This window comes from Grammomys surdaster, unplaced genomic scaffold, assembly GCF_004785775.1.
Source record: "Grammomys surdaster isolate TR1022 unplaced genomic scaffold, NIH_TR_1.0 371, whole genome shotgun sequence".
In the NCBI taxonomy this organism is placed as follows: domain Eukaryota; kingdom Metazoa; phylum Chordata; class Mammalia; order Rodentia; family Muridae; genus Grammomys; species Grammomys surdaster.
In genome coordinates, this window is record NW_021604790.1 from 3,397,260 (window position 1) to 3,411,423 (window position 14,164).

General features: G+C 53.5%; 1 protein-coding gene across 3 annotated transcripts in view; it reads right to left on the reverse strand.

The window, feature by feature from the left end:
* Arhgap27 (Rho GTPase activating protein 27) overlaps positions 1–14,164 on the reverse strand; it is a 31,124-nt gene continuing 16,960 nt past the window's right edge. For 2 of the 3 annotated variants that reach the window (XM_028780580.1, XM_028780582.1), the window contains 15 exons: positions 7,676–8,095; positions 7,120–7,302; positions 6,863–6,943; positions 6,699–6,782; positions 6,369–6,436; positions 5,967–6,057; positions 5,503–5,607; positions 3,689–3,787; positions 2,731–2,836; positions 2,484–2,606; positions 2,313–2,411; positions 2,065–2,142; positions 1,841–1,975; positions 1,647–1,752; positions 1–1,535 (listed from right to left, as the gene is read on the reverse strand). In XM_028780580.1, the coding sequence (XP_028636413.1) occupies positions 1,358–1,535; positions 1,647–1,752; positions 1,841–1,975; positions 2,065–2,142; positions 2,313–2,411; positions 2,484–2,606; positions 2,731–2,836; positions 3,689–3,787; positions 5,503–5,607; positions 5,967–6,057; positions 6,369–6,436; positions 6,699–6,782; positions 6,863–6,943; positions 7,120–7,302; positions 7,676–8,095 (1,956 nt within the window). In that variant the 3' untranslated portion in view covers positions 1–1,357. Of the gene's footprint in view, positions 1,536–1,646; positions 1,753–1,840; positions 1,976–2,064; positions 2,143–2,312; positions 2,412–2,483; positions 2,607–2,730; positions 2,837–3,688; positions 3,788–5,502; positions 5,608–5,966; positions 6,058–6,368; positions 6,437–6,698; positions 6,783–6,862; positions 6,944–7,119; positions 7,303–7,675; positions 8,096–12,079; positions 12,256–14,164 lie in introns of those variants that run through there. The other variant, XM_028780581.1, reaches the window with a different exon arrangement.

Below are 14,164 nucleotides of genomic sequence, written 5' to 3' on the forward strand. Positions count from 1 at the left end.
TAGGAGAATAAACATTTTATTTAACAGTTAGTTATTAGCTTGCCTTAGGACTTTAAATATATAGGTGTACAGCAAGAGGCCTCTATTTGTTCTCTTCTGCGCCCTGCTACCATCAGGGCGGGGCTTCCATCAGCCACACTCACTGGGCCCCAAGCTCCAGAACACATGTGTAGAACTCCTGCCCCAGAGCACAGTGCCTGGCACATGAGGACCCACAATAAATACAGACTGCATGAAACCAAGGGAGAAACCCGTGGGAAAGGCTGCCGTAGTATGAATGCTCAATAAATATTAGCTATTATTGTTTGTTGAGTCAGTGAGGGTGGGTGGAGCTAGGGGCTCAGATCCATAAACTGAGGTGGTATGTGCATAAGGGAGGCAGCGGGCAACTGACACACAGGTTCAACTGTTTGCCTAAGGCTGTGACCTCCCAGACAGGCCTCTCCTAGCTCTGCTTGGCAAGTGGGTACCAGGTAGGCATCCAGCCAGGGTGCAGACAGCAGCTGGGGGCTTCTATTTATGCTGTCCCTCCCCAAACAGTTGTAGTAGGTTCCCTGCTGCCTTCAGAGGTTCCCAACCTCTAACCTGCACAAAGTGCTCCAGTGTATTTACTCTGGTCTACCTACAGGCTGTACTGCCCCAGTGGGGCTGGGGCATCACTTCCTCCTCTAGAAGCTGGGCTTGCTGTCGGGATAGCCTTTGCAGGGAATCAGATCACCTATGCACCTCGGAAGTAATTTGACTTCTGCAAGCCCCAGATCCCTGGAACCACGTGGACCAGGTGCAGGGTTGGCATGTGGTTAGTATGAAGAACTTCTTTAGAGAACGGGTGTGGCCCAGGGAGAGAGGGAAACATAGGAAAAGGTCTCAGGTGGCCTGTATCAGGGTGGCACTGGAGCGTAAGGCTGAGGAAAGCAGTCAGTGGCCAGGGCTGGCGGCCAGGGTCAATCCTCCCCCGGCAGCAGAGACAATGTCAGTAGCTGCTTCATGACTTCCTACATAGCACAGGGCCTACAGGGTCTCCACCAAGGCCTGACCAGGTGCAGGCCTGAGGAAACCAGAATGCCCTCACCAAATCCCTTCTCCCAGCCGAGGTGGGAGGGACTAGAAAACAAACATACACCTCCCGCCCCTAGGCCTATTCTCACATCCACACACTAGGTGGCGCTGTAATCGAGGACAGGGCCCTTAAGAAAGGGGACGCGAGAGGGAGAAATCACATTTCATGAACTGCCCACCAGGGGTCACCGTACCCTCTGAATCGAGGGGTGTTGAAGTCACAGTGCAGCGGGGTGGGAAGCGGAGAGCCTCAGAGGAGGTCCAGCCTCACGGCCTCCAGCTAACCCAGGGTCCACAGTCAGTGAGGTGGGAAGATGTCTGCGCACTGATGTAGGATGAGCTCCACCACCTGGTTCTGGAACACCATGGTCATGGGCATGCTGGCCTCCTCCGTCTCAGGCCGCAGCAGCGTGGGGCCGAACACTATGGCCACATTCTGCACAGACATACGGTTCTGCTCGCCATGCTCGATCACCCTGCATGTGGGATTGGTGGGATCAAGAGGTTAAAGGTTGGGGAGTCTCTCAACACGGGCTCCAGCCACGACTAGCCCTCTTCTTTTGCCCTAGGAAGTATGGCTTGCTCACCGGCACAGATGCTGGATGAGCAGTCGGAGCGTGTCGTGGTTGGGGGCTGGCAGCGTGCGCACCAGGTCACGCACACAGCGGCTGCGCTGGGCTGGGTCCTGCAGCTCTGAGTGAGAGAAGGGACCAGAGATGGTCTTCTGGCTGCGACAAAAGCGGGCCAACCTCCCCATCCCTCCTCTTCCCAAGCCACTCACTGATGGCTGCTATGAACTGGTGGAAGTGCGAGAAGGGAAACAGGGGTTCCGGCAGCTCTCGGAAGAAGAGCTTCAGGGCACCTGTGATCACGTGGACGTCTTCCCAGCGCCCATCGTCCAGGTCCAAGCGTTCATCTACGACAGGGAAGGGCCCCGGGGGATTGAGAGTCAGTCAGCACCCCCTGGTGCCAGGCCCCAGGGCAGGGACTGGGAAAGGGCCTCACCGTGATCAACCTTATAGCGCAGCTTCTGGATGGTGGCCAGGTTCCCACTGATGCGGTACAGCCCGTCAATGTCCAGCCCTGCGGGAAAGGAAATGGCTGACTCTGGAAGGACTGCAATCCCTAGCGATTTCTACTCAGGGTTTTCCTACTCAGAGTCTTTCTGGCTCCTTCTTCTTGATCCTGTGCTCACCCAGGGGGTCTCTACCTGGGTCCCTGGCGCTCTGCCTTGTTTGCACGTGCGTACATACCCCGGGCCTCGACGGTGTGGATGCATTGCTGCACGAAGCGTGGCACAGGGCTCCTCTCGCGTTCACACAGTTGAGCCAGCGCGCATCCAAACACCTGGTCTGGGGGAGAGGTTGGTCAGCGCCGCCCAGCCCCGCGCCACCTGAGCCCGGATCCCGGCGAACTGAAGGTACCTTTGATGTAGCCCTTGTCCCGCAAAGACTGCAGAGTGGGTCGTCTCTGTAGGAATTTACGGAGCTTGTGCCGGACCCTGCTCAAGTCGCTTTCCAGGCCTCCGGGGCTGAGCGAGGGTGAGACTGCCACAGACCGAACTCAGTCAGCAGGTGGCAGAGATGGCATTGGCCCTAGACCCCAACCATCATTTCCTGCCCCTCAGCGGGAAGTCTTTTGGTCGCCTTCCCACCTGATCCCATCGCACACCTGCGTTCGGTCGCACATCCTCCTCCCGCCAGCTTCCGAGGCGCTCACTGGACCCGAAATCAGCACTCCTGGGCTCACCTTCCTCCCCTTGGAGCAGGTCTGCAGACTGGAAATCAGACAACCTCAGAGAAGCAAGGCCTGGGGCGGATTGGGGCCTCTCCTGAGCAGCGCTGGCCTGGAGACGCCCCTGGAAGAGCCTGTTTTCTCTTGTCAGTTTACTGTCCTGGGAATCAGACCTTCCACATTCCCCGACTGCAGAGTCCTCCAGGAGCTGCAAGGTTGTTCTCTCCTCTCGCTTTCTTTCTTATCCTGGCCATCTCTAGCCTCCTCCCAGTTCCCCAACTCTCTCCATCGCACTAGAGTGCAGTTCTATCAGCATCCACTATTGCATCCCACTATGAGCTTACGATTCACGTTTAGACCAGATCACTGTTGATCACGCCAACCTCCTGCCTCTGGATTCCTACAACCAAAATCTGTACCCAGTGCTAACCCATATAGAATTAAGAGACAAATATTATCAGGCCATTGCCATATAAATAGCTGCTGATTTTGTCGGAGCCCGGGATCAAACTCAGGGCCATTTGCATGCTATGCAACCCCTCTGTCACTAAGCTATGTGCTCAACCCATAATTGGCACTACTGGGGCTGTGGCAGAAGAGCAAAGCATGTGTCTAGAAGACATAAGGCCCTTGAATTCAATCTGTTAGTGCCTTTTATCTTCTAGTTGTAGCTGTCATTCCTGTCTGGTTCCTGAGAACCAATTCCTGAGCCTGGTTCCCTCCCTCTCTCCAAATGACCAGTTTCTTCAGGTTGTGCCTGTCCCCTTCCTGTAGAGTCCTGCAAAACCAGCCCCAGAGCTGGTGTCATGGGGTTCTCTGTGCATCGCTGAGGGTCCTGCAACAAAAAGGCCCAAGCCCCTCCCCATCAGCCCCGGAGGATCCAGGCTCTGCCTACCAGCTCCTCGATGCCTTCGGCAATGGCCTTGTGCCAGGTGCTGATGATGGCTTCTGAGTCATGCTGGATCAGGTACTCTGAGCCATCTCGGCTTCGAAGCTGGAGGGACACAAGTCACTCAGTTCCCTGTTCCTCCATAGGCTTAGAGTGTGTGTGTGTGTGTGTGTGTGTGTATGTGTATGTACTGAGAAGGAGGTGACCTGTCCCTGCCCTAAGCCACTCAGAGCCTAATAGAGCAAAGGCCACAAGCCAGACCCAACTCTTCCTCTTTGTTTAATGTTGTGGGCAACAGTGTTTACTAAAGTGAGGTCCAGTACATTTGAATCACTTTATGGGCATACAGCTCATTGCTGCCCGCCACAGAACACAGCAGGCCTCCCTGCAGGGCACGGGCAAACGACAGAAAATTCCTATGGAAGGTCCTAGCTGCTGGAACAGCAATGGGGAAAATATGCAGGGTGGAGCAGAAATAGACCATGGCTGGCCTGTGGCTGATCCCAGACACCCGGAGGCTTGGAGTTTCGCCAGCTGCAATGCCTGCCTTTAGAAGTATACATCAGTCTTGCCCTTTGGTCCAGAGAGAGGCAGACAGCAGAATCTGGCTCACACATTGGGGGGACAACTTCTAGAGTCAGAGAAAACTGTCTTTTGGTTGTTCTCCTTTTAAAATTATAACTAAGAGGCTGTAGAGATGGCTCAGCCGGCAGTTATAAGCATTTATTGCTCTTGCAGAAGACCTGGGTTTGGTTCCTCACACCCACAAGGTGGCTCACAACCATTCAGTTCCAGGGAACCCAACACCCCTTTCTGACTTCTGTGGGGTACCAGGCACACATGTGAACACACACACACACACACACACACACACACCATTCACATATATAAAATAAATAAATCTAGAACCGAATAAAGCTTGGAGAATCGTAAAAACAAAACATCCAGGCTCCCTGTAGCATGTCTGGCCACGCTTCTGAACTTCTCCATAATTTGCTACCTGAAGCAGTGCTAAGGTCCAAGCTCAGCTTCTGTGGAGCTCGTTAGAAGGACACTTATCCCTCTAGACCCCAGGTTCATAGAACTACACATTAGAAAGCTCTTTGAGAACCAATGATTAGGGGGCTGGAGGGATGGCTCAGTGGTTAAGAGCACTGACTGTTCTTTCAGAGGTCCTGAGTTCTGGGAATCCATGTCTCTGCTTTCCCATCATGGGATTACAAGCATGTGCCACCACACGATGCTTTTACACTGGGGATCATCAGGTCTCCATGCTTGTGTGATAAGTACTGACTAAGCCTCCACTCTCCCTCACTGCCTGTGTATCTTTCTTGTGTTCTGCCTCACAGCTTTTAGGGACTGTCAAACCCCCGAAAACACTGAAGGGTGTGGTACTGAGACCTTGCCAGAATCTTCTTGCTCTACCTGTTGGGGAAGCCAGCCCAGCTTGTCACTGTTTTATTTGATGGGGACCCAATAAAAACTGGAATCTGGGCTCTGGCCCATGAAAGCAGGTTCCTGGTTCAGCCCATCACAGTGAGCAGCTAGAATCAGAGTCTGGTCTCAGGCTGAGAGGAAGAAAGCCACTCTGAGGATGGCCTCCTCTCTCAGAAACCTGCTTCTTACCCTCAGTGTCGAGGGCTACTAACTCTGTTCCCAGGTTGGGGACTCCAGACCACACGACACTAGAAGCACTGGTCCCAACAGGAGGCAGCCCTGTCTTTGAGACTTGGGAACTCCAGCCTTCCTTTCCACAGGCCCCCATTGCTGGGCCCATCCGCAGCGGGATTCACAGGCCCCTCCCCTAGCCACCTGCTCACCTCCAGCACATTCTTCTTGCTGGATTTGTCTTTGGGGGCCCAAGAGAGAGAGGCCCCCTTCAGTTCGACCGTATACTCAGGGGTGGAGAGTTTGGAAGGCTGCCTCTGTGGAAGGAAGGAATGAAGGAAGCAAAATTATGTGGAGCACCCACCCAGGTGGGATTGCTACAGCCCCTGGTTCTGACACACCAGGCCCCTGGTGCATTTTTGTCCTAGAACCTGCTGGCAAACAGGAGGGAAGAAAAGAAAGGAGCCCAACCCCGTTCTGTGAGCAGGTATCCTAGGCCTGGCTTCCCTGCTCTCAAGACTGGAGCTAAGCATCCCCGAGGACAGTTCTTCAGGCCTAACATGGTGGGAATTGCTTGTACAGGGGTGAATTTGCCATCATTGTCCTTCTGTACTTGGGGACCCATCTTTAAGACCAGAAAAAGAGCAGGTGTCCTCTACTCAGGGACAGGTCTCACCAGGCCGCCTGCAGCTGAGGTCTTTGAATCCTTGAAGAAGGTCAGGACCCCGCCCTCCAGCACTGTCCAGGAGGCGCTCCAGTGTTTCTTCCTGAGTAAGGAGGAAGTAGGGGTGAGTGGGGCTTAAATTTGCTCCTGGGCTGGAGGACTCATTGAACTCAAACACACAGTAGGACACAGAGTTTTAAGAACATAGCTTGGGGTACTGGCTTGAGAGGGCTGGATTCCCACCTCAGATAGTGGATAGCCAAGGAAATTTAGGTTCCTGTTTCCTCACAGGACCTAGTAAGAAGTTGCTACCCTGAATAGTAACAGTGTGGCCTATGGGAGCCTAGCACTTGGCTAGGGGAACTTCATCATCAAGGCCCACCCTGCCAGGGTTGGGTCTGGACAGGTTCTCACCGAAGTCTCTTTCCTTTGTCTACAGTCTTGGTCCGATGGAGGACTCCTGCCTTGTCCAGGGTCTTAATCTAAGTGAATGGAGGGGAAAGGGAATAGTTACGAGGGGCGCCAAGCAGTAAGGGCCAGAAGCTAGTATCTCCTTGGTTGGAGGTTCCCCACAGGCTAAGCCTGAAGCTCACTGGACCATGTCAACCACCCAGCTGCTACAGAAGTAGGCACAAGATTACTCCAGGGCTTACTTACTTCTTGCTCTCTCTACTCTGGGGCTTATAGAGAAGGAGGACTACATTAGGCCTACCCCCGAACCTAGACTCCATGGCCCTTTCCTACCTTCTCCTCTGGAGGGCTAGCCTGGGCTGGAGTGTCACTATCCTGGCTGGATTTGCGGACACTTCGAGGAGCAGGGATTGGGACCTGGAGAGAGATACATAGTCACTTACCATTCTTTCCAAACCCCCAACCCCCTCGGCTAGCCCCCTTCCCAAGCTTGTTACCTGGGGCAGCTCCCACTGAACAGAGGAGTCCTCTGTGTTGTAGAAATATGGGTTCCCCTTCTGGTCCTCCAACCTTATCCACTGTGAACACAGGGATGATCAGGGCCCTTAGCTTAGGTACTAAGGGCTGGAGCACGGGACTTAGTGTTGAATGGCATGGGGTGTTCACTTTAGACTTGAGATGAGGCCCTAGTGAGGAAGTTCAGGGAGGGAGTGACAGCGAAGCAGTCTAGGTCTGTTTACTAGTGAGGTCCTACCTGCTCGTGAGTGAACTGGTTGGTGTAGAGCATCTTCTTATCTGGGGTAATTTGACAGGACCAGCCAGGAGGCACAACCAAAGGAGAAGTGGGGGCAGGATCACTGAAGGAGCCCACAGGAGAATAGTCCTCTTCGGGGTAACTGGCCAGTAATTCGGGGTAGTCTGTTTCAGGAGTCGGGGGCTGCAGGGATGGAAAGACGGAGTCAGAGGTTCTCTGTCTCCTGCGCCCCCCCCCCCCCCCCCGCGCCACTTTACTCTCTAGTCATTGGGGCCAAGAAGCAAGAAATAGTCAGGGGCCCTCAGAGAGGGCTCTGCCCCTACTCTCTGGTGAGAGAAGCAAGAGGTGGGGTTAGCAATGTTGGGGGGGGGTGGTCCCACCCCCCATTCTTAGGTTCCTGATTAGCATGAGAAGAGGTCAAAGTTGTTCAGAAATGCTCTCCCCCCAAAGCCCTACTCTCGCGAGTGCCCACACATCCATTGTCCTACCCCTATCTTCTGATCCCTGAGAAACGGGAGGTGGGATCAGAGGCTCTTGGGGTGGCCCCGCCCCTCACCCTCTGCTGCCCGGGGCTTCTCGGGCTCAGGCTGGGTTGCATCTCCAGTTGTTCCTGGGTATCTTCCTCCAGCTCCTCGGTCTCGTCCTCCCAGGCCGTCTCACCGGTCAAGGGATTGTAGAAGAACACCCTGCGGCTCTCCTCATCCCAGTACTGGCCCCACTCTGTCTCCAGGCTCTCCCCGCTGCCCACAGAGGCCCGGGAGGTGGCCGGGCTGGTGGCGCCTTCAGGGGTTTCAAAGGGTGACTCCCAGGTGGTCACGCCCGTGTCGGGGTTGTAGTAGTAGGGGCGCCCAGTGCCCGCGTCCGTGTGCGTCTCCCACACCGGGCTGAGACGAGGAGGAGCTGCAGCAGAGCGTGGCGATGTGGCCCGAGGTTGCCTCTCTACGTTGGCATACACTGGTTCCGGGGGGTCGTCTACCTGCAGGAGCCAAAGTAGACGAAGTAGACGACTTTTAGGGCAACTCCAGAGTCACAAAGTGTGGCCCTGGATATTTGCAACCTGAGCAACCTTCAGCGAGCCCTGGTACCTCTCTGGATCAGTTTCCCTGAGTAGAAAATGTGTCCTTTACCCATCCCAGAAATTATGGCAGAAAGAAAAACTAAACCATGTTTTTGAAAGTGCTGCGTGTCAGTTTGTTTATCGTATAACAAGAACTCAGGTCTTTGCGTTTACAGAGAAATCTGCACTTAGAGAAAGGTGAAACATCGGCAGGAACGGACCAATGGCCTGGGATCAATTCTTTAGTGGGTCTCATTTGGGGTCTTCCGGCACTCCATGGGCACACTGAAAGCGGGTGCCCGCTGGGTGAGCAGAGCAGCCAGATGGGCTGGGCTGGAGAATTAAGGTTCAAAGCAAGAAGTGGTCCCTTTCCCTACAAAGGACTGGGGCAGCTAGAGTTTCATCTGGTTAGTCACAGAAGAGAGCTCACGGTGTGATTCACACTCTCTGCTTCCTTGCTGGTGAAGGGGCAAAGTCTCAGCCCTGAGAGGCCATCCATCACCTGCCTGGGCTTGGGCTCTACTTCCGGCCACTCCTTGCCCCTGGCCTTGAACTTTAAGCTCTAGTTGTACTGAAGTCTTGGGTCCTCGACCCCTTCCACGTCCACATGAGAACTTCAGCAGGTCCAGTTGCAGTCAGCTCCCTTGCAGTCAGCCTGTCTGTGTCCAGTTCCACCCAGCTCACCCAGCTGACTCCCAAACCTCTCCCTAGATCCCTCCAGTGTTCCCACCACACGCAGCCCAGCAATGCCAGCTCCCGAGAAAGACAACACCATTATCAAACCTAAGCCAGCAGAAATGCACCATGGACCGATAGTTGTCTAAGAACACTCCATGCTCCCGGCAAACAGCTAATATGCCTCAAAAGCTAATATGGGTGGGCTGTGGAGAACCCACCCAGCACTCAGAGAACTCTGGGTTTGACTCTAAGTACTGCACACCACCAAGTACATCGGACAGTACATTACTGTCACTCAGAAGACAGAGGCAGAACCTCACGAGTTCAAGGTTATCCTTGTCTACGTGTGGAGTTTGAAGCCAGGGTGGGGTACATGAGACCTTGTCTCAAAAAGACCAAAGCCAAACAAAATGCAGGCAATGGAGCTATCTGGACAGTGTGATTATAGGGGCTATGCTTTGATGGGGAAGGGTGTTGGGTAATGGAATCCTAGGCCTCAAGTACAAAAGGCAAATAGGTACTCATCCATTGAGCCCCGGCTCCAGTTCTTTTTATATGTGTAATAAAATAAAATCATCACAAATGTTCCCCCTTGGCTGAGACACCTGTGTAAGGGAAGCATGTTCTACTTGACCTGGCTTCTCCCTAAGATTTAGGAAGAAACATAAAAAAAAATCACTCATTTGGGGCTGGAGAGATGGCTCAGTGGTTAAGAGCATTTGCCGCTCTTGCAGAGGACCTGAGTTCAGTTCCCAGCCCCACATGGTGGCTCATGAACCTCTAACTCTAGCTCAAGCAGAACCGACTCCTTCTCCTGACCTCCTTGGGCACCAGGCACACACATGATGTATGTACATACATGAGTGTTTATACTTGCACACATACAAATAAATAAATCTTACCCCCCCACACCTCAGTCATTCATCCTACAAAGAGCGTGGCAGGAACTGAGTCAAGCGCTGGGAATGTGGCAGGAAACAAATGGATGAGTCCCTGCTTGGTGAGACCGGCCTCCAGGGTGCACACACAGGTGTGGTGAGCACAGCATGTCATTGTCGGGCACTGCAGAGAGAGATGGCAAAGCCAGAGGCTGGCCAGAGGGCTCTGCAGTTGATGCCAGTTTGAACCTCAGCACCTATTTGGTGGAGGGAGAGGATTGACTGCCCAAGTTGACCTCTTACTTCACACATGGGATGTGGTGTATATGATCATGTGTGTATCACGTGGGCACTCAATAAATAAATAAAATATAATAAAAAAAATAACTGAGGCATTGAAAGACATTGAGGTCACAGTTTTGTCAAGTTGGCCAGTTCCGAGGAGGCAGGTGGGTTGAGCCCATCAACTCCCCTCTTTTACTCCTTTAGGATTCTGTGGTGGAGACAGACCTCCCACTCACTTCTCCTTCTCCCTGACCCCAAACCTCATGTGGCATCCTGTGTTTTGGCTACACCAGGATGCTCCCCTACCTCTCCAGAAGAAGGTACCTAGCCACTTCCTTGCCTTTCCTCAGGCTATTCCCTTGGCCTGACTTCCTCTCTCTCCCTTCCTTCTCACTTTGACTTTGCTTCTTGGGGAGCCTCGAGTCACAGCCTCTGGAGAGAGGTCTGAGCAGCCCATCACGAGGGATTCTGCCTTGGAGGTTGGGTAGCTGACCACCTACCTGACTTACTTACTTACTTTCTTTCTTTCTTTTTTCTTTCTTTCAATATATATGTGGTATGTGTGCATGTGTGTGTATGATCTGAGGTTGACATTGGTTTCTTCCTCCACTTAACTCCACATAAATTTCACCTAATGTGTTGAGGTGGGATCTCTTACTTGAAGTCAGAGCTCACTGACTTGGCTAGTCCAGTTAGCCAGCTTGCTCTAGAGATCCCCTGACTCTCCCCAGCATTGGGGTTACAGACAGACTTCCACGCCCACCTGGCTTTTATATAAGTACCAGAGGTACAAACTCGGGGTTTCGTGGTTACATAGTGAGTGCTTTACCCACTGAGCCATCTCCCCTTCTGGTGAAACACACAGCAGATCTACTCAGACACTGCTTTATAGACAAGTCAATTCTCTGGCAAATGCCAGAAACAAACACATACACACAGAATAGAACGTGAGGAAGGATTTACTGAGGATGAGGCTTTGAGTCACAGCACCAGGAGATTTCCCAGGACAGAAACTGTAATGACAGAGAACAGAGAAGACAGATATGCCTCCTGCCCTACAGCTGGACACACCAGGGCTGTGGCCTTGCCTATGGAGGGGGTCCATGGGTGATGCAGAGATGCCATGGTACTGGCTCTTTGGAGCAGGGATTTATGCTTCACAGGCTACTGGAGCTAAGAGGGGTATCAAACACAGGACACAGCAGCAGGTGTGGGGGATACTGAAGAGAGAGAGAGGTTTAGGTCCCTGGAGTGACAGGGCTATCACAAGAAGAAATGATGCAGAATCACGAGGTGGGAGCGGGAATCATTAGGAAGACAGGCTTGCCCCAGAGACACCAACTGCTTGGGGTGGAAGAGAGGGACCTCATAGAAGCAAGTGGGCAGAACCCACTCCTCTGAAGTGGTTTGCAAGGTACACTTGATGTACTTTTGCTGCACATGTGGTTGTACTCGCTGGTCCCTCAGACTCTGGATCTCTCCAGGGACTCCCTCCACACCCCCAACCCCAGTGAAAGGTTAAAGGAGCTTTCCTTTGCTAGCACAGTTCCACTGGGTTCTCACTGCTTCTGGGGACTGCATAGGCTCTCTCAGGGGAGCACGGCAGGCCCCCACTCTGAAGAACCACATGCAGCCATAGTCTAAAAATAGTGTCAAGGGCTCCTGTGTAACCTGTAGGCACAGGAGTGGGGAAGAGGAAGAGGCCTCCCCACCTCAGGTCAGAGAACTGAGCCAACTGGACTTCCTTGTGGTCCTGCGACCCTGCCTTCAAATCCCGCCCCTTGCCCACAGTAGTGGAAGCCCTGTCTCTCTTGCCCCAAGCTGTGGATCTCAGAACTCTATCCCTTCTAAGGATAGAAAAAAGAGAGAGAGAGAGAGAGAGAGAGACAGAAAAGGCCTCTGAGAAGAATGTCTCGAACCCCCCTCCCCGTCGCCCCCACGTCCTGTTCTGAGCTTCTACAATCAGCTCCTAAGAGAGTGAGGCACAGGCCTGCTGCAGCTCCAAACCCAGAAGGCCGTGTCCCTTCTGAGGTTGAGCCTGCCCGGAGCCCTTCTAACTTACCTGTGCCCGCAGGGCCCGGCTCTGCCTCCTGGCCAGTTTTGCAATCATGTCCACCATCCCGGGCTCCCTCTGAGTTGCTGGGATGGAGCCTGGGAAAGCTTAGGGGGGTGGAGCCCAAGACCACAACTCTGGGCTGGCACAGGGCAACTAGGAAACAAGAAGTTGCCTCGAGATGGCGGGAGGCTGAGACTGCTGCTGGTTTCCTGTTAGGGCTGCGGAAGTGCCTGAGACAAAGTTGCCTGATGGGTGTGGGGTGGTGCAGGTTGGGGTGTTTTCGTGTTTCCTGGTTTCCACTGGCTGTCCCCCCAACCCCCTGTGCTTAGTGCTCTGGTGACATGGGGGATCTACATCTCAGCCCCAGACGCAGCCCAGAGCAGCCTGTACCAAACCACTCACGTGTAAGTCATGGGAGGCGTGGAAGATGGGAACAGGTGGAAGGAAACCCTGAGGAGAGGGCTCCAACCCGGGCTAGCCTAGGGTACTGTGGCTCCTGTGGCAGACACAAGACAATGAGTGGCTGTGGACTCCCCACAGGCCCAGGAGGATGTGAAGGGAAAGAGGAAGGCTGTGGAAAGAGACGTTTCAGATGAGGAAGGGGTTTGGACACATGTGGTATGAGGAAGTTGGTGTCTAGACTCTGAGAGCCAAGACAACAGAAGGGACAGTGACCACCATAGTCTTCCCACTCGACCACCTGGCTCTGTCTCCTCCAGACTTGGTTACCAAGGTACACTTGCCCTCTTCCTCTTGGGTGGCCAAACGCACACACCCATCCCCATAGATGTCTCTACGTCATGTGCTAGTCGGCTCATCTCCACCGAGGACTGAGGGAAAGGAGGGAGGACAGCAGCCAGCTCCTTTCTTCTGACTTCTCCCTCCATCCCCTCATGCAGGTGCATACTCCAGTCTCAGCCACACACAGAGGACCCAGCACACCCTGGGTGAGCAGCTATGGCTGCTTCTCCACGTCCCTGGGGCCCATCTTGTCTGTCCTGCCCCTCCCCAAGGTGCTTCCTTCTTGGGCCCTGCTTCCAAGTCTCCAGCTTGTTTCCAGTTTAGACTCTGACCCCTGCCTGCTCTCCCATTTCAGAAACCCCAGAGAGACAGAAGGTAAGATTGAAACACTTGGTGAGAACACAGGAGGGCCGAGGCTCTGTGGTCCTCTGCCCTGTCAGCATCCACATCTAAGCTCCATCAGCAACTCAGTCCCCAGGGTACGTGGTCCACAGTCGGCTCCCGGGAAGCCAGTACTACTCTGGGTACACAGGCTAGCTCTCAGGCTAAATAGTAACTTTCCTTCTCCCAGCAAGCTGAGGTGATGATCACAAGCACACCATGCTGAGAGTTACACAGCAGAAGAGGGCAGAGCCACCGCACAGACCAGCTGCCAATCACCCCGTCTCCTTTTCCAGGCCTCACCTTCAAAAGCCTCCTAGGAAGGGGAGGGGACAGTGCAAGGGGAAAATCCTGCCCCCTTGGTTGAGAGGCAAAATAAATGCCCCCAAAACATACTGCATGGAGTGGCACATGCCTGTAATTCCAGTACTCAGGGAACTGTGGCAGGGCTGTAAATTGGAAGGTAGCCTGGAATTTGTTCATAGTAGCTTCTTGGTCATTTAGTGAGAATTTATCTCTAAAGAAAAACAAAAGAGAAAGAGATGTGGGAGGGAGGGAAAAAGATACATAGACAGAGAGGGGGGTGGGGAGGGCCGGCACAAATCAAATACTCGGTCAGGAACTGGCCTCTATCTACTCTCTGAGCCTGCCTGCTCTTCCACACCCAGTCTGGTGGAAAGACAGCAGGAAGGAATGCACTTTTTAATCTCAATGTCATCACACAGTGGGTCTCTTTTTATCTCAATGTTGTCACACAGTGGGGTCCCTTCCCATACTACACCTTCTATAGGCCAGTGACTGAGTATCCCTGTGTATCCACGCAGGCCAGCTGAGAGCTACATACTCAGTACTATGCAGGGGGCATCCAGGAGCAGAGCCCTAGACAGAGTACTTCACTGCTGTCTGGGCTGACTGCAGTCTCAGGCAGGTGCCCACGTCAACAGAACCCTGAACATGATGGGTTTGGGG